Source organism: Chanodichthys erythropterus, chromosome 15, assembly GCF_024489055.1.
Source record: "Chanodichthys erythropterus isolate Z2021 chromosome 15, ASM2448905v1, whole genome shotgun sequence".
Classification (NCBI taxonomy): domain Eukaryota; kingdom Metazoa; phylum Chordata; class Actinopteri; order Cypriniformes; family Xenocyprididae; genus Chanodichthys; species Chanodichthys erythropterus.
In genome coordinates this window covers 10,515,387-10,536,016 of record NC_090235.1, presented here as the reverse complement: position 1 = coordinate 10,536,016, position 20,630 = coordinate 10,515,387, and the positions used below count along the sequence as shown (strand labels likewise).

The window sequence follows — 20,630 nt, the reverse complement described above, 5'->3', positions numbered from 1 at the left end:
TTCTAATTATAAATTAATTAGACATGAACAGAATGAAAAGAATATCAGATGTACAGAAAATCACACATGTTTTCTTACCCCTGCCATGAGAGCTTTTTTTGGTTTGAATAATCCAAATGATCCACATTAGAATAGATCTCTTCCATTTTACTAACCTGACAGCAAACTCTGAGCCCTGTGTGTGCAAAATCTCAAAGAAGTAAGTTACTGTTCTTAATGCCAAATTCACAATTCTTTGCTTTGGAAGGACATTAAGGACATGCTATAAATTTACTCATTTGGATTGAGCTGGAGTCTCCAACATCTGGCCAGCACTCGTCCAGTGAATGTTTAGTGAGAATGTCTATTGACTATAAGAGGATATTACTCTCTTGATCATTGACAGTAATATCCTAATATTTATCCAACACATTTAAAAGCATATAGCAACAATCAGCATAATTAGGGACTCCAGTTTATGAGCATAAAATACAAACATCAGATGCAATACAAACAAGATTTTATTAACTAGACTAAATGCTTAAACTAGTTGAACAAACATGCACATTGTTTAGCTTAGACATGAAATTATGGTAGTAGTTGAAATCCAGCAGATCTTCAGATTGACGGAACAATCAGTTTTTTAGTTAACGCACCTCAGTGACGAGGAAGGTGATACTTAGTGCAACAAAAGAAAGATTAAACTTGATACTTGCATGACCTGCCTGTTTGAAAAAGCTTGTCCTGCAATTTGTTGAGGCTGAAGTTGATCTCTGCTGAAGTTGTATTGATGAGTGAGAACAGGTTTGATGCAGAGGGTCTTTGATAAATGAAAAGGGCTCTGTCAAGGACTTCTTCTAATCGAGGATCATCATCATCATCGTATTCATGTCAGAACATCTAACTCTCCCAGACTCTCCTCCCTACTTTAAGCCGTGGTGTTTTAAAGCGCAAGGAGGATGCCACTCCCTCAGAACATGAGCGAGCCAATAAAAAGTTTGGAGAAAGTTGACTCTTTGTTTTACAGCTTAGTGCTTTGGATATGGTAAAAATTAGAAAATTGGATGTTAAATGTGAAATTATTAATTTGCAATGTTTGACGGCTGTTAAAGTTAGAGGTTGCTGCAATAGTGTCATCTAGTGGAGAATAGATAAAAACAACCAGAGAACAGGCGCAAAAATAAGCTCATGGATTGCAGTCTAAATGTTATTGTTAAAACATAAAAGTTCAGTTGATGCAGTTTTTACAGCAGATACTGTACACAAAATAGATTTTATCGTTACGTTCTTTCATGAGCATGAAAAAAGACTACAAGAAGAGCTTTTGTGTGAGCAGCTTTGAATATTCTAGCAACATTTAAAGCAAAGAAACATACAAAGAAAATGTTCCTGTATCAGTTGTTGTCATCGGTAAAGGGGAATGGATTTTTTTTTTCACAGATAAACTTCTTCTTCTTGTTGCAAGAATTATCAAACCAAGTCTTTAAATTGCCGTCAATATTTCCCAGACTAGCGCAGTTTTCTCCAGAGGGATCTTCATGTCTCCAGTTATCAGGTTCACTATTCCCAAAATGCCTCTTAGTCCAGAACCTTTAGAAGCAGAAACAAACATTTAACATCAACTTCATAGAATGTTCAGCATTACAAATGTAACAGTAACTATTTGCATGTAACTATTCTAGGAAATACAAATCTAGTATGTGTTATTTGCTTATTCTTATGTCAATTAGCCAACAGCTTAGATATAACGGATTAATATAGATTTATAACAGATACAGTAGTTCTTACTGTACTCCAGTGTCTTTGAGAGTTTGGTTATTCACCCAAACCCAGTGTCCTTCAGTATCCAGATCAGTGAGACCAATCCAGTGCGTCTCATCAATTTTAGACACCAGAAAGTCCTAGAAAAAGCACAGGAGCTGTATTGCTGTGCAGCTTCAGGCAAAGTTTTTTCTTCTTCTTCTTCTTCTTCTTTTGACTAAACTAAATTGTGTTTTTAATAAAGTTTCTCCAGCTTACCTGTTCTACTTTGCTGCTTATGGTGACCAGGTCAGCTTGTTTTGAAATGCAGACATTTCTGCTGTTTGACCAGCTGCGTTTATCTGTGCTGAAGAAGTAAACCTTTTCACGACAAACCATCCAGCCATTTACACTGAGGTTACAAGACTGAGCTGTGAATATTAAAGAATAAGAATTTGTAGTCCTTAGTCCTTTCCGAGGTGAATAAACAGTTGATTACACATCTGTGTGCATGAGTCTGACAAAACTCACCATCATAAAAGGAAAGCCATTCTCTCAGACTTTTGTACCTGGATGTAAGTTTCTCGAACTTTCTTTCCATGACTGGTACAGAGAAAATGAATAGTAAAGTTTTAAAAAAGGAAGCAACCATTTATAGAAAGACTGTCATTTCTTAATCAGTAAAGTGTCTGACATAAACACTATAACTCTTTCCCATTCTCTCTTTTCCATCTTTACTTTTTTTTTTTTTTTTTTTTTTTTTTGATTGTTTGAATACAACATCACTTTATATATTCTGAGATTCTGATTCGTGTTTGAACAGTTGTTTATTACAGTTTTTCTCAATTACTGACACGCTATAACTGGTTCAGTTGACCCACCATCCCCAAACCATTCATTCAGTTCTAGAAACAAAGACACATCTGAAATAGGAAGTATGGGGTATTGGGTGAGAAGTTATGCATTTGTGTTTAGAGTTTGGAGGCACAATTTCAAGAAATGTGTTGAAGCAATCGAGACAAACTTTAGTGTTTGAAACTTCTACAACAAAGAAACATAGAAACTTCTACAACATTTTCAGAACATAGAAAATTATGGCATGCTTTGGGATGTTTCACTCATTGAATGGGCTTCATTATGAACAAGAAAAAGTGACATGCACTATAGTTGATGAAATATATTTTACTCACTTGCGCTGTAATTCTGTTGGGCAGACAGTTGCATTGATGTGTTGTGCTGCTGCTCGTTCAGTAATTCAAAATCTGAACGCTTATTGTTATCTTTAATAGAAAACAATACCAGTTGATGTTCAAGTTAAAAGCATCATCAATGAGTATTTACTATCAGCGATACTCACACATGATCCCCAGAACACAGAGACCCCCGAGAGCAAAAACAAGAGAGATACCGAAAACTTTAGTCCACTTAGATGAAGTGACTTCTTCCTGACCTGTGATTAGAAGTCCAGCGTGATAAAGGAGAAGAAGAAAAAAAAGAACTATTCTGAAATTGACATGTTTTTAATTTATCACGTAGAGATACATATGAATCAGAAGACACCAATAATCTCTAACACAAATATAATGGCCTCAGTTTAGCTAAAGTTGTTGTTAGTCATAATCAGAATCTCTATTTAGGAACCAAATTCTCTGAAGAGAAATGAAAACACACACTGTCTGGATTATGTTCAGTTTGTTTGATTTTTAGTTTGGTTTTGTTCTGTTCCTGTTTGCCTGTTTTTCTGATCCTAGTTTGTTTCTATAGTTACTGATTATGCCCTATTAGTTTCACCTGTGTTTCATTTAGCTCCCTTTGTTTGTTGTGTATTTATACCCTGTGATTTAGGGGCCTTTTTTCAATTAAAAACAACAACAAAAAAACTTTATGCATTTTGGATGATAATTTACACGACAGCAGTGTTTTGGAGGCCTCAAAATGCAAACTTTTGAAAACAGGTTTTCAAAGTTCAAGTTTTTGAAAAGGATACTGTTATTGTCTCTGTGTAATCTACAAAAATGTGAATATGTGAAAACTGTGTTGTCATGTGCATGGGTATTACATGTTCAGTCTATAGGTGTGTAGTGTTTCTTTACAAAGTGTCATCGCCAACTACTGGCCTGGCAGCAGAGTACAGCATTCTATGTGACATGCAGTTTCAATGGCCAATCAGCTGCCTTGTTTTTTCCAGGTTGAACTATGTGCTCACAACCAATAGCCATCTCAAATCTAAACTCAATTTATCTGATAGATTTTGTTTATTTATTTAAGAATGATGAATATATATATAGAATAGAATAGAATAGAATAGAATAGAATAGAATAGAATATATATTCCTTGCAGTTTCAAATTTAGCTTAACAGGGATCATTTTGACAAGATTGTCATCTGTATGCGAAGGAAAAACTTTTCTATTTTTAGTACATTGTTGTCGAGTAAACAAACCTTAGTTACTCAGTTCTCATTTATGTATTTTGTGCTTTGGTTCCTGCGATTAAAGTTTTGTAAAGTTCATTAAAAACTGTCATGTATATCTTCCTTGTCCTCATAGCGCGCTGCCACCATTACATATATGATACCCACAACCTGTGCCATAATTTTACAAACTAAAAAGGATGTACAGAAAGTTAAATAAATTAAATTAATAAATTGTATTTAAATAAATTAAATTATATATCACATTAAACATTATTTTGTGAATGTTTAAAAGCGCTATAACTATCACCCTTGCATGTACACAATTCACTCTTATCAGTTCACCACACCACAATAAACCTTTAAAAAAAATACGTAAAACACAAACAATTTACCAGCAATTTAAAGTAACATTTTGTTAGAGCCATTTTTAGCAAATGAGCATAAGCATATGCTATTGATCAATGGGATTCATACTCATACCTGCATCGTCCACATGAGCACTTCATGTGGACGATGCAGGTATGAGTACAAATCCCATCCCTGTTCCCAAATTTTCCCAAAGTTCATCTTTTAATGGTATTTCAATAAGATTCTTTATGTGTCTTCTCCCTTCCTACAAAAGTGGAGAACTATCATGAAACAGAACTGACTACTACGTAAATTAATATGAATACATCAAAATATTCTTAGCCTTACCTTTGCTTTGACTGTATTTCTCACCTGAATCCGTTGTTGAAAAAATGAAATCTGAATTTTCATAGATGGAAGCCATTTAATCAGTTTGACAAAAGATTTACACTGGCAAATAACTGTTTGCTGAAAATAAGGAAGTAAAAAGACAGGAAATGTGTCATGAAGAAAAAAAGTCATGAATCAAGATTCAGTGAAACAACTAATCTCTGCTAGCTAAAGGATTAGTTCACTTTAAAATGAAAACTAGACTAAACTTTACTCACCCTCAAGCCATCCTAGGTGTATATGACTTTCTTCTTTCAGACAAATACAATCAGAGTTTTTATTAATAATGAATTGACTAGCACATTGGGATAAATATTTAAATAATTTTAAGTTTGATATCTGGCACTTGTGCAGTGTATTATCTATCTATCTATCTATCTATCTATCTATCTATCTATCTATCTATCTATCTATCTATCTATCTATCTATCTATCTATCTATCTATCTATCTATCTATCTATCTATCTATCTAATCATTTGCTGTGCTAAGAAAACGTCTGCCAATTGAAAAAAAAAATTATGACATCCCTGAGGACCACAAAATCAGCTTGAAGCCAAAACATTGAGGATGCTAAATTGCAGACAGATTTTATTAATTCATCTTCAGAACACAAATGAAGATCTTTCTGATGAAATCTGAGATCTTTCTATCCCTGTCAGAGCTGCTTCTGTGTCTTGTGCTCTGTGGGACTTTTATGTCGAAGTTTCCCCTGTGGTTCCCTGTGTTTTCTTTGTTTTTTCTCAGTGTTATTTTGTTCCTGATTTATGTTATGATTGATTATTTTCATTAAAATCTCCCTGCATTTGAATCTCCATTCACGCATGCCACTATGGGACCCTGACTGGACACTGGAATGCTACATGGGTCTTGCACTGCAACTGAACGGATCAGTATTGACTGTGGGAGACGATCCAGTAGCCCAGTAGTCTTCAGCCGTCATGGACGCCAAGTCAGAAGTCCCAGTAGCCATGATCGTTGCCGAAGACAATCATATATATGATCGTTGATGAAGACATTAGGGCAGTCCATAGGTATTTGAGACTGGTGTCAAGTCTGGAGGACACGGCGCTTTGTTTGGTTCGAGCAGCTGTCGACTCTGTGAAGGGGTCAAAATGGCCGCCACGCCTGAGTCTTCTGCCAGAATGACCACCACGCCAGAGTCTCCAGCAGTCATGGCTGCCATACCAGAGTCTCCAGCTGTCATGGGCGTCACACCTGAGCCTTTTCATGTCATGGCCATCACACCTGAGCCTCTTCATGTCTTGGCCACCAAGCTTGAACCTCTTCATGTCGTGGCTGCCAAGCCTGAGCCTCTTCACATTGTGGCCACCATGCCGGAGCTTCCAGCAATTGCTCCAGTCCCTGAGTTCAGTCCCAAGCCCACTCTCTTCACAGAGCTCAGCTCAGAGACTGTTCCAGTCCATGAGTCTGTTCCAGAGCCCACTTCTGGCCCAGAGTTCAGATGTGTCAGTTCCAGCCTATGAACTGCCTGTTTACCTTGAGATGACCACAGAGGTTATTTATAAACTGCCCGTCTGCCCTGAAACGTCCACAGAGGTCATTCCTGAACTGCCTTTTTGCGTCGACACAACCACTTATTTATCATCTGCCCTAAAATGACCAGAAAGGTCAATCCTGAACTGCCTGTTTGCCTCAAGATGACCACAGAGTTTGTATATGAACCCCCAGATCAGCCCTGGGTATTGTCTGCTCCACTGTGGTCACACGATTGGCCTGCGCTGCCAAGGCCACCTGACCAGCCTGCTTCACACTGGCCGCCAGCTCATCCTGCTCCATCCTGGCTGCCTCCTCAGCCTGCTCCACACTGGATGCCTGCTTCACCCTGGCTGCCTGCTCAACCTGCTCCACCCAGGCCACCTGCCCTGCCTGCGCTACCCAGGCAACCCAATCAGTCTGTAATGTCAGATCTGCTTCTGTGTCTTGTGCTCTGTGGAACTTTTATGTTGAAGTTGTGCATTGTGTACTTAACATTTCTGTAATGATATATATATTACATTATTATTATATATTATTACATTATTATATATTGTACATTATTATTATATATACATTACACATTCTGTTATATTGTTGCTGAATTGCATCAAAGGTTTGGTTCTTTGCATGATCAGAGGTTCTGTTAGAGAGAAATTTGTGTTTTTGGTTACCTCTTCTACCAAAGGCATCTGATCAAGAAACCCAAATCTAGTGTCTATGGGAACCTGCCATTTCAAATGATGTTTGATTGAATCTGCTGCCAAGAAATATTCACTAATTGCTCACATTTTTCTTGCAATGACCATTTAAAAAATGCTGTGTCTTGTATTAATGATTTTGACATGAATGCAAATACATCATACTTCTGATGTGATTTTAAGTATCAGTGTTGGCATCAGGCGAATGCCAAGAATTTGATAGAACAAGTACAAAAATGAGTTTGTCACAGTCTTAAAATGTTCCCCAAATGTTGGTTTTTATGTTAAAGGTTTAACTAAACACTATTAGTTGTAACAAAATTAGTTATACCATTTATCAACTTCAGTTCAAATCAGTTATTTCAGAGATCAAATTTGAATAAGGCATAACAAATTTATTAAGTAAAAATGTAAAATTACACAGACAAACAAATTAATCAAGTAAATAATAGTTTATAATAAAATCTAGAGTATTGTATCTACCAGATGAATAGTGAAGATTAGAGTATAGAGAAAGAAAGAACAAAAGAAGATATTTGCAAAATGAAAGGAGAAGCAGAAGGAGAAGCAGAAGAGACAGAATGACTATATACAGTATACAGGAAACTTACACGCCCTCTTAAACTTATGTTTAGGTCCAATAAGAAAAGGTCAAACGGTCTTATCCATGGTGTAACGGCTAGGTCAGATGTCAAAGATCGATGAAAACAGATAGAGAAGGTGTTGTTTTGACACCTTTAAGAGGGTATTGCAGATCTTGCATTATCTCATGTCTGGAGAAATGGAAACAGACATATTTTGATACAAAGATACATCAAATTCAAATGAGCAACAAGTTCTGAAAACATAATCGCTTCTGCAGTACTTGGCAGGCATCCAATATCTAAGCACAAACCTATCAACATAACCTGTCACATTGGAACACTTGCAAAACAATTCAATATAGCAAGGATACTCTCAAACAATAATACCATGAGAAGATGAAAATATAATGAAAAATAACCATAAATGAATAGGAATAATATGAAGTTGGATTACATGAATATATGAAATAAAGATAATATTGATAAATCATAAGCCATAAATGATAAAATGATTAAAATGCATGAATATGAATATTGATCATTTTAGATCCACCACCAGTGAACCAGAAAACCTGTGTCTTGTTTAGTTAATATGGAGCCCCTAAAGGGACATGGTGGTGGAAAAAATTTAGGATGGGAGGAAAAAATATTTTTAAAGCTTTTGCCTTCTCTCGCAAAACTTTTGCGTTCCCATCTCAAAACTTTTGCCCTCTCTCACAAAACCTGTTGTGAGATCTGACAAACACTTCCTGTTTAATTTCCACCAGTGGTTCAGAAAGCTCAGTATGTTCACAATGGAGCGCTTTTTTTTTTTTTTTTTAAATAGAAATCAATGTTCTCCCAAAATTAAGAAAACAAAATATTAGACAACTAAAAACAGGCTAGCATGTAATTTACTTGAGGTTCTGTCAAAATGTGTTATATGTTATAAATAATTATTTCTTATAAATATCTAAAGCTTTACAAATGCGTGTAGGCCCTATGTTTAAAAAAATAGGCCTATATATTCACTTGAATGAATTTGTTAACTGTTGAAATTAATGAATCAAATACATTTCACTGGTCTCTGGTCCCCACCTACTGGTGTAATAATGTAATAGATACAATATTTATTTAAAGCATAACATTAGTTAAAAAAAAATATTCATTTTGTTCACGGCTGCTGCAACATCAGTGTTTAGGCTTGAAAACACTGTTTGTGATTGTGAAGTTGTTTCACTGCTCTCTCTGGCAGCGGCAGCACAAAAGTTTAAATAGGCTTTTCTAGTTTGATCATAGTTTAAGGTAATAGACATCGGAATCACAGTCATTTTGGAATAAGATCGCCTATGAGTTTGAATCGAAATCACAATCTTGTAATGATTAATCATGCATATACATATATGGGTACATATACATAACTGATGTATTTTTGTGTATATTTTTTTACCAGACCTCAAAAGTAACCTGATGAACTTGATGATGCACTAGAATTGCTGTTTGGACATTTATTGGGAATGTTTTTATATTTATATTTATTTATTTATTTGTTCATTTATTTATTTAGGCTATTTATGTAATGAAAACCCACTTCATAGGGATATTTACTGAGAAACTATGATTATTAGGAAACTAGAAAACTATGCAAGAAAATAAAACACAGAACACTGACCAAAGGAAGCAGTATAGACAAGACAAACAGAAAGGATTTCAACAGTTCTAACAATATTCTAACAAAATAGAGATATTTATATGGCTCATATATAGAGAGGATGAGAGTCTCATCATTAATTCATCATCAAAAAAATATTAATTTATACTTATGACAACTAAAAGAAAAATCCTAGCATGTTTTTAGTAAGATGTTAACATGATTAGCATGTTGCTAGCATGATGTTAAAACATTTTTACTTGTTTGTGTCATGTTTTAACCCTAAGCTAATTGCTATTAGCATGTAGCTATTCACTGTTAGCATGTGTATCATGCTAGCATGAGTCAAAAGAGTTAACCCCCATGTCTGTACGATGGTATGATGCAGAGATATAGGTCTTGTTAAACGGTTGCTAGGGTACTCTGTTTGGTTGCTAGGGAGTGGCTTGGCAGCTGCCAATGATGATACTACAAAGGCTGCTTACCAGTATGAATGATATAAACCATCTCCCATGCTTCTATGTCTTTCAGATGTGATTGGCTGTTTGATGCCCCGAGTCAAACGAGCCCACCCTCATGTTTCTATGACACTTCTATCTAAAGACATCCCTTTGATCTTTTTCAAAGGAAGTCTATGGAACTTGTTGCTAGGGTGCTCTAAATGGTTGCTAGCTTCACATGGCTTGATCGCTTCACCTTATCCCGAGAGACTGACTGGTTGCCTGAGTGAAATGAGCCCACCCCCTTGTCTCTATGGCATTGTGATCCAGAGTTATGTTCAATACAAAATCTCTATGCAATTTACGTATTTGGAAAAACATGTATGCAGTCACTTCCTGTTTCATGGGCACTGCTTCACCATAGTATGTCTATGGGGCAACTTTGAGCAGCTCTTGGCCCATTGCGAGATATGATCTTACTAGGGCTGCACGATTAATCATATTTTAATCATGATAACCATATCTGCTTCTCTCGATTGAGTACAAAAAATCGTCACAATATTGGCCCGCTCATTATTTATCCTGAAAACATGTTCCCTTGCGATACTACACGAGTACTGCGTCGTTCGTCTGATTAATCATATTAATTATTAATAAGATGACGCATATTGGGAAAACTCCTTTTTTTCTGATTCTGAAGCCTTTATATACAATCACGCAGTGATTGCACGGCCATTGGTTTGTGAAGTTAAAGTAAACAAACCAATTACAGTGTGGAATCACGCGATCCAATGGTGAGCGAGCCCGCTCGAGCCCGCCAAAAGGGGCAGGGTATTGAGCTATATAAGCGGCCGTCTCACCATGGCAAAATGTTCAGCGACGCAGATATCATCTCTTCGCTTGATCTATGAGACTTGAAGCCGCCTTCACCTGCAAGCAGCTGGAATTCGCTGCTGATCAGCTCGCCTCCCTGCTCACCGCTCTCTATTTTGCTCGCCGCTCTCTAGCAGCCGCCACCTACGAGCAGCCTGCAGCTCTCTCGCCGCTCTTTCAGCTCGCCGCTCAGATCGCCGTTCTAGTGCAGCGCTGATCGCCCACTGCTTCGCAGCAGCCAGATCAGCTCGCCGCTCTCAAGCGCTTCGCCCCCAAGCCACCTGCAGCATTGAATGAGTGCGTATTGGTGTATCCTTTTGCAACACAGTTGGTTTACTAAAGGAGCTATTTCTAAAGAGCAAATTTTCGCAACGTTGTTGCAAATGTCGCGCCAAGGCTGTGGCACATGCAGAGCCCCTCTACACACTGATGACGGGCACAGTGGATAGCATTCTTTTCAGAACGCGACTCCGCCCCTCGGGCCCTCCTGTATTCTTCCTCCCAGGCACCTGTGAGTAAAAAACAGCGGGGCAGAGGATCTCAGCGCTCAGATGAGAGTCAGCTCATGACGGCTCAGGTCCCGTGTGCCTCACTCTCTCCATACAGAGAAGTTTCCCCGATCCATTTTCCCTGCCCAGACCAATGCCCCTCTGTCATCGCGAGCGACCTGGTCTCGTTCGGGAGATCTGATGAAGAGCCGCTGGATGACAGCATGTCCTTGGTGGCTTCGGATGCCGAGGAGTGGTCGGGCTCGCCTCATGACCCTGCCCCCTTGCCATGTTTAGAGCCGATTGACGCCAGGGCATCCATCGACTCAGAACTCACTCGTGTGCTGTCAAAGGCAGTTGAACAGCTCAGATTGGAGTGGTCTGCACCTGAGGATGCCAAGCACCTCCTCAGCGGTCAGCACCCTTCTTTCCTGAGGTCCATGACGAGCTCACTAAGTCATGGCATGCCCCCTACTCTGCCCGCTTGCATCCTTCTGCCTCTCAGCTTTGCACTCAATGGCGGTACTCCAAGTGTACCAAGCAAAGCCCCTCCATGACGATGAGGCTGGGCATGATTCAGCCACCTTCTAGGAGCTGCGTAGCACCACGGACTTGGCCCTACGCACCACAAAGACCACGGCTCATGGCCAGCCTGGTGGTGCTCGGTTTCTTGGTTACTAACGTAACCTTGGTTCCCTTAGATACAGAACAAGTACTGCGTACTTTGCCGCACTACATGCGAGACACCTCATTCTGCCGCTTCAGTTGAATTAAATCAATTTTGCTTTTGGCGGGCTTGAGCGGGCTCACTCACCATTGGCTCGCGTGATTCAACGCTGCCATTGGTTCGGTTGCTGGGCAGTTGGTAACCTGTGTGGTTGCTAGGGTGTTGCTATGTGGTTGGTAGTTGTCACAGATAGTTACCATGGAGTTTTTATAAAGTTCTTAGCATGTTTTTAGCCTGATTTAGCACTGAGCTAATCTCTATTAGCATGTAGCTATTCACTTTTAACATGTGTAGCATGTTGGAAGTCCAGATTGCTAGCATGAGTCAGAAGAGCCAACCCCCATGTCTCTATGATTTTCTAATGCAGAGATATGCAGGGGTTAAATTGGGCCAGGGCCGTCCGGGGCTGAGCCCCGGCACATAGGCTTATCAGGGCTCGACATTAATGCTTATTTTTTTTGAAGGGGCAAGAAAAAAAAAAATTCTTGTCCTGATTAAAACATCAATAACAAAAAATAGCTAGGGAATCACCAAAACGTACGCATGAATCTATTACATTTAGTGTAAGTGGCGACTGATAATGGATAATAATAATGGTAACACTTTACATTAAGGTTCCCTTTGTAAAGGGTTTATAAAGGTGTTTGTTAATGAGTAATAAGTCATTTACAAATGCATTATAAATCATTAATAATGCAGTTATAACTGCATGAATAAAAAGGCGACTTTAATGCAATACCTGCCAAATAGTGAGCCGTTTTTAACTCACATGTTATAAATGCTTAATAAATGTATTTATTAACATATTTAACTCAAAACCAGATTTCTGGTTTATTTTATGATGCAGCAAAAATTGACTATCATAATTAGACTGAAGGTTGTTGTATTTGTGCTTCTTATTAATATCTCATGACTGCCACTTGTCTTACTATGATGCTTACCAGAAGTTTTTGTCTTACCCATGATACTCTCCAAAAAGGTCATGATGCCTCTCCACAGCAGTGTATAAAAACAAAATTATTGTTTTTTAAAGACAAAATTCCAACTTTATTTTGAAAATAAAACAAAAGATAATAACCATAACTTGATTAGATATTAAAGTCTGCGTGAACCGGAAGTTGCAAACGACTCTTCTCCAGTGTTGTGACGTATTTCCAAGTGAAACAGAATATTGAATAGAGGGCAGAGTTTTACTTTAGTGCTCCTCCTTTCCATCTCTCGCACTCCTCCTCTCCATATCTCACTCATAGCAGACGAACGGTTGCAGAAGAGTGCTTTACACGTTTTCAACCCAAGCCGTCAAACTGACGTTATCAGAGAAGGAACGCCATTCCAGACCAGAAGTAACTTTTCAGATTTTGATTAAAGATTACTGCGGCAAACAAGTTTTTTCTGTGTTTTAACTTGCACGGATTCATTGTTCACCACAAGACCAGTAATATGACCAGTAATAATATTAATGTAAAGTGAAAACCTGTGAACCATTTATTAATGAGTTATGAACATTAACAACCTATGAAAAGGAACCTTAATGTAGAGTGAAAACCTGCGAACCATTTATTAATGAGTTATGAACATTAACAACCTATGAAAAGGAACCTTAATGTAAAGTGGAAACCCGTGAACCATTTATTAATGAGTTATGAACATTAACAACCTATGAAAAGGAACCTTAATGTAAAGTGAAAACCTGCGAACCATTTATTAATGAGTTATGAACATTAACAACCTATGAAAAGGAACCTTAATGTAAAGTGAAAACCTGTGAACCATTTATTAATGAGTTATGAACATTAACAACCTATGAAAAGGAACCTTAATGTAAAGTGGAAACCCGTGAACCATTTATTAATGAGTTATGAACATTAACAACCTATGAAAAGGAACCTTAATGTAAAGTGAAAACCTGTGAACCATTTATTAATGAGTTATGAACATTAACAACCTATGAAAAGGAACCTTAATGTAAAGTGAAAACCTGTGAACCATTTATTAATGAGTTATGAACATTAACAACCTATGAAAAGGAACCTTAATGTAAAGTTGAAACCCGTGAACCATTTATTAATGAGTTATGAACATTAACAACCTATGAAAAGGAACCTTAATGTAAAGTGGAAACCTGTTAACCATTTATTAATGAGTTATGAACATTAACAACCTATGAAAAGGAACCTTAATGTAAAGTGAAAACCTGTGAACCATTTATTAATGAGTTATGAACATTAACAACCTATGAAAAGGAACCTTAATGTAAAGTGAAAACCTGTGAACCATTTATTAATGAGTTATGAACATTAACAACCTATGAAAAGGAACCTTAATGTAAAGTGGAAACCCGTGAACCATTTATTAATGAGTTATGACATCACACCTATAAGCCAAACATATTTGATACAAGCTGAATAAAGGCACCTAAATATGTATTTTTTTTAATTAACAGTTGTGTAAACCATTAAATCAATGACCTAATGCACCATTACAGAACATTAGCAGCATATTAATATGCATTTAATAGATATTTCTGATATGATAAAGGCCACTGTAACTTGAGTACGTTATTTGGCTTTGGTCATCCGTACAGTACATGCGCGGGGGCGCCGGAGCGGTTATTTGTTTAAGATAACTACAAACTAACACAGCGATTACTAATATAATATAAACACTAGAAAAACAAAGTCTGCGATTTCACCTCAGTTAGCTTACCCATCAAATCAGTAAACACAAATTCACTTAAACGCATGTTGGAACAGTACTGTGTAACTTCTTCTCAAAAGTGGCAAGGCTTTATTGAATGCTCACTAGCGCCAACTCCTGTCACACGCCAGAATCAACACGCATAGTGATGAGAACCCGAAAGAGAATAATAAAGTATATAGCCTACTACTACTGCGTATAATAATAATAATAATAATAATAATAATAATAATAATAATAATTATAAATAGAAGAAGAATGCATTGCTCATTATACATTATTGTCACATTTGGTGTAAAGAGCAGTCAGGGAGCAGGATTCAGATGAAGCATTTTTTTTATTATGAAGAAAGTTATAGAAAACTAGACATGACAATAATATATTAGGCTATACTAATATATACTCTTTATATATACTCTTTATATACTTATATACTCTGTATACTTATATACTCTTTCAGGGTTACATCACTAAGCATGCGTGTTCTGGCATGTGACAGGAGTTGGCGCTAGTGAGCATCCAATAAAGCCTTGCCACTATCATGAGAAGAAGTCATGCAGTTACCAGGGCATGCTCTAAAGTAAAATTTGTGTTTAAAGTTACTGATTTGATGGGTAAGCTAACTGAAGTGACATTGCAGACTATGTTTTTCAAGTGTTTATATTATAATCGCTGTGTTAGTTTGTATATTATATGTTTATTCGCGGTGTTAGCTTTTTATATTAAATAAATAACCGCTCTGGCACTCCCAAAAAATTACAGTATCCTTTATCATGATATCAAGAATAATTATTAATTGCTTATTAATATTTCAACAATAAAATATGTCACCAGGAAAAAAACAAAAGAGATCTGCGTCTGCTTTAATAAACACGATGCACACTACATTAAGGTTCACACAGGTTATTAATATTCGTAACTCATTAATAAATGGTTCACAGGTTTTCACTTTACATTAAGGTTCCTTTTCATAGGTTGTTAATGTTCATAACTCATTAATAAATGGTTAACAGGTTTCCACTTTACATTAAGGTTCCTTATCATAGGTTGTTAATGTTCATAACTCATTAATAAATGGTTCGCAGGTTTTCACTTTACATTAAGGTTCCTTTTCATAGGTTGTTAATGTTCATAACTCATTAATAAATGGTTAACAGGTTTCCACTTTACATTAAGGTTCCTTTTCATAGGTTGTTAATGTTCATAACTCATTAATAAATGGTTCACGGGTTTCCACTTTACATTAATGTTCCCTTTCATAGGTTGTTAATGTTCATAACTCATTAATAAATGGTTCACAGGTTTTCACTTTACATTAATATTATTACTGGTCATATTACGGGTCTTGTGGTGAACAATGAATCCGTGCAAGTTAAAACACAGAAAAAACTTGTTTGCCGCAGTAATCTTTAATCAAAATCTGAAAAGTTACTTCTGGTCTGGAATGGCGTTCCTTCTCTGATAACATCAGTTTGACGGCTTGGGTTGAAAACGTGTAAAGCACTCTTCTGCAACCGTTCGTCTGCTATGAGTGAGATATGGAGAGGAGGAGTGCGAGAGATGGAAAGGAGGAGCACTAAAGTAAAACTCTGCCCTCTATTCAATATTCTGTTTCACTTGGAAATACGTCACAACACTGGAGAAGAGTCGTTTGCAACTTCCGGTTCACGCAGACTTTAATATCTAATCAAGTTATGGTTATTATCTTTTGTTTTATTTTCAAAATAAAGTTGGAATTTTGTCTTTAAAAAAACAATAATTTTGTTTTTATACACTGCTGTGGAGAGGCATCATGACCTTTTTGGAGAGTATCATGGGTAAGACAAAAACTTCTGGTAAGCATCATAGTAAGACAAGTGGCAGTCATGAGATATTAATAAGAAAGCACAAATACAACAACCTTCAGTCTAATTATGATAGTCAATTTTTGCTGCATCATAAAATAAACCAGAAATCTGGTTTTGAGTTAAATATGTTAATAAATACATTTATTAAGCATTTATAACATGTGAGTTAAAAACGGCTCACTATTTGGCAGGTATTGCATTAAAGTCGCCTTTTTATTCATGCAGTTATAACTGCATTATTAATGATTTATAATGCATTTGTAAATGACTTATTACTCATTAACAAACACCTTTATAAACCCTTTACAAAGGGAACCTTAATGTAAAGTGTTACCATAATAATATATAATGTATAATGTAGTGCTGTCAAAATAACGCGTTAATTTCGATTAATTAATCTGAGAAAAAATAACGTGTTAAAAAAAAAAATGCAGATTAATCCATTCCATATTGACCTTTGAACATTGAGCCGTTCTAGCCACCATTCGACTGTAAAATGAAGGAGGGAGACGATTGCTGCGCTGACGGACAGAACGAGCAGAGCTCCTCCCTCGTGCGCATGAGAAAGTAAGCACCGTCTTTGCACTCTCTCTACCTCACACATAATATCTAAATCAACTGACACAATGCTAAAAGTTTGTAAGACTGAATCCATGTTTCACGAGGCGCATTCGGAGAATGACAGGGCCCTGCACGTGCAGCTGACATTAACCACACTTTCAGTAAACAAAAAAAAAATCCTATCCAGTGGTGAAGTGTTTTCTGTGTTGACAAATCTTTTGCGATATCCTAATAACAGTCGCGATTCGCATGCAACACGTCAACGTCCGCTAATGTCCAATTCGTGACCTAATGACTCATTTGAACAGATTCATTTTAATGAATCATGACAACAACTGATGATCTGTCCACACGGTCTATAATGAATCATTTACTCGAACAACTCTGAAATGAGAACATAAGTGTGCTTACACCCCATTTAGCAAGAGTGGTTAGTAAAATTAGCCTTAATAATACACAATATTTTCAGGTTATTTAAATGACAATGTGTAGTAAATTAGGCCTACCTATAAAATCAGTTAGTTTAGACTGGAGTGAGGTGAAGTGAGGTGAAACCAGAACAAAGCAGAACATTCAATTGTATATGGTAGAAAATTATATTATTAGTTAATATAACTTCTAAATTCTACTTTTTAATACATTTCAGGTTTAGCAAAAAAGCATCTTCTCTTACAAAGCTATAAAATCACTTTTTTTTTTTTTTTTTGCAAAGAGGGCAAGAAAGAATTATTACAGTGAGAGTGACGGGTACTTTATTGTCAGTATCGGGCTCGCAGATCACGTGGGTAGGGCACTTTTAACTGTTTGTGTGGATGACCATGTCTGTCACCACCGAAGACCAAGATAATAAAGTCATTTACATTTTAGACACATTACTGATTGTTTTTGTTCTATTTCAGCAGCGAAAATAGTTCCAAACAAAGATCACAGCAGAATCATAGCGCATCTTTCACAGTGACACTCAGCTGCGTTTTATTACTGAATGATTTAGCGTTTTGAACATTTGGTTGCCTCAAAGATTCAATGGCCCTTTCCAAAACACCTGCCTCATTCTTGAATGAATCAGACGAATCGTTTGAATGAATGACAGTCACTTGCCGTCACCTACTGGCAGTTCAGTTTCATGTTTAAATTTTCCCAACATTTCTTATTTGTATATTCAAAAATATTTAAAGAATATCATAACATTATTTAATGCAGTTGTACTTTTTCAGTGTAAATTATTTAATTTGATTTGTAACAGTCCTGCTTTATTTTTCTTATTGAATTTATTGATCAAATGTAAAATAAATAAATAAATAAATAAATAAATACATAAAAAATGAAGCAAGTAATAAGATTAGGGGAAAAATGCCCTTGGGGTAAATATCACAAATATGCAGATATAAATATGCAATAAACAGCAATCTAGAACAGACACCAGAGAGCAAGGAGGGACCTTTGTGTCTGCTTTTAAGTTCCACAAGTGTCACACCTTAGAGTTTTGGTTTGACCGATGAGAAAGGTGCAATTCTCAAGCTGGAAAGTTCCTTTGTTTGGGAAGCTGACTCCTTTGCATGATTAGAGTAAGCAGGCAATTTGTGTCCATTTATATTCTGATAAATATAATAAATACACACTGCATTCTATGAGAAGGTGATGTCCACCAAAGAGTGAATCATTAAACAAGGAATATTTTGATAGGAGACACCACCTAGCTGGGCTACATTATCTAATAGTTCTATAGTCAGGCATGTATAACACCATACAATATAAAAAGACAATATACAAACAGTAATAACACACCAAATGTCCTGGGAGAAATGCATGTTCATTCATCATTTGTCAATGAATTAGTGGAAAGAATTCCATTTCTATGGGAATGCATGTCTGTTTCTTGTAGCCTGTACTGTTCTCTCATTGAGAACAATCAATGTCCCGAGTGTCTTTGAATTGTATGAGTGAAGCAAAAGGGGTGATAATTCTTAGTGGGGAAACCAGACATCATAGTTTGTGAAGATTAAGTGGAACAGTGTTGTGTTTGATCGGTCCAGTCATTACACATAACTTACTGACTTTAGTGCGGAGATGTTCTCTAACTCTGGTGTAAGTTCTCTCACCATGACTGGTACAAAGACGGTTATGAAAAAAAGAAGAAAACAAGTGTTTGGAGAAATGTGTTCAAAATGTGATGAAATGAGTTGAGGGGTTTAATCAAAACCAGTTCAAGCTGAAACTAACATAACTTACTGTCTTTAGTGCGGAGATGTTCTCTAACTCTGGTGTATTTGTCTGTAAGCTCTCGTACCATGACTGGTACAAAGACAGTTATGAAAAAAGGGAGAAAACAAAGGGTTGGAGAAATGTGTACAAATGACAGAGTTGTATTTACTGGAGAAAAAAAAAAAAGAAAAAAAAAGAAAAAAAAGTGAAATGAGTTGAATGAAATCTTAATTAGAAAATAGCTGCATGCACTTTGTTTAACCCTTAAATGCATACCTCGGGTCTTTAGTGACCCGGGACGTCATTCACTACCCTCCTCCTCGTTCATTTTTTAAAGTTAGACATCAACCTTCTTGGTATTCCTCAATCAATTCATTATAAAGAATATAACAAGAAAAAAATCATAAAATTATAAAAGAATGCCTATTTTTGTATTCATTTTTTGTAAAAATTGTATAGGGCCGCAAACGACCCTGAGATGTGTATGAGTGTACGTATATTTTTTCTGCACAACAATAATTGAATCTTAGATGACTGAATAAGTGCAATTCACCTTTATTCCACAAGGTGGCAATGTCTGATACACAATGCTGAAGTGACCACTCATTTAGACAGAAAACGAAATAATAAGAAAAACATGAAATGGTTCAGCGATTTACTGCAGAGCAAGTACTGAAAACAATGAAATATGACTGTAACTGTTACAGGATGAATCTGGTGAAGCTGTTAGCGATCGAAATATTGATTTTGAAGATGTTGAAAATTATATAGTTTTGAGAATACGTTTGAGATCGCGAATGGGCTCATATTCGTGACCTCAAACATAAAACTAGCCCATTATTTGCTGAATTTACTGGGAAATGAGCTCTGACGAGGACAGTGATGATGGCATAAAAGATCTGCTCAAACCAAGCCCTTTCAAGCTCCAAAAGGTAACAAAATACGATTTATTTTATTCTTCTGTAATTGTTCCTCTAATATCAGAGGAGTTTATATTGCGACAGGTAGAGATCCTTCCGTGTTAGATATAGATCCGGGTCGATAAATACCCGAATATGTAAGAATGATTGGCGAAACAGTCATGCATTTAAGGGTTAACTCTGGTGTAGTTGGCTGTAAGTTCCTGAAATTCTCTTGCCATGACCAGTGATGGGAATAACGGCGTTATTAATAAACGGCGGTACTAACGGCGTTACTTTTTTCAGTAACGAGTAATCAAACGAATTACTTTTTCTCCCGTTACAACGCCGTTACATTACTGACAAAAAATGCCGCGTTACTATAATTGAGCTCATGATGCGGTTTTCATCCGAGTAGGCTCTCTCTCAGCCATAGGACCTGCAAAGTTTTTTCTCTGGTGTTTGTTGGGGTTAGTCAAACACAAATGTAATTTTAAACTGATAACAATGTACGATGCTCTGTGTGTGTGTCTGTGAGCATGCGAGCGGAGCACGAGCTCAAACCAGAATACTTTGTGACACGCTGGATCGAAAATATGTGAAATAAGTTTTT

General features: G+C 36.7%; 1 protein-coding gene across 1 annotated transcript; it reads right to left on the bottom strand.

Annotated features, from left to right (window-relative positions):
- Nucleotides 1–538: 538 nt before the first annotated feature.
- Nucleotides 539–5,156, bottom strand: LOC137037522 (CD209 antigen-like protein E). Its single transcript, XM_067411566.1, has 8 exons — nucleotides 5,091–5,156; nucleotides 4,831–4,950; nucleotides 3,077–3,169; nucleotides 2,910–2,999; nucleotides 2,251–2,322; nucleotides 1,999–2,150; nucleotides 1,768–1,880; nucleotides 539–1,569 (listed from the first exon to the last, which is right to left on the bottom strand). The coding sequence occupies exons 2-8, from the start codon at nucleotides 4,904–4,906 to the stop codon at nucleotides 1,374–1,376; spliced, it is 792 nt and encodes a 263-aa protein (XP_067267667.1). The 5' UTR covers nucleotides 4,907–4,950; nucleotides 5,091–5,156; the 3' UTR covers nucleotides 539–1,373.
- Nucleotides 5,157–20,630: the final 15,474 nt, after the last annotated feature.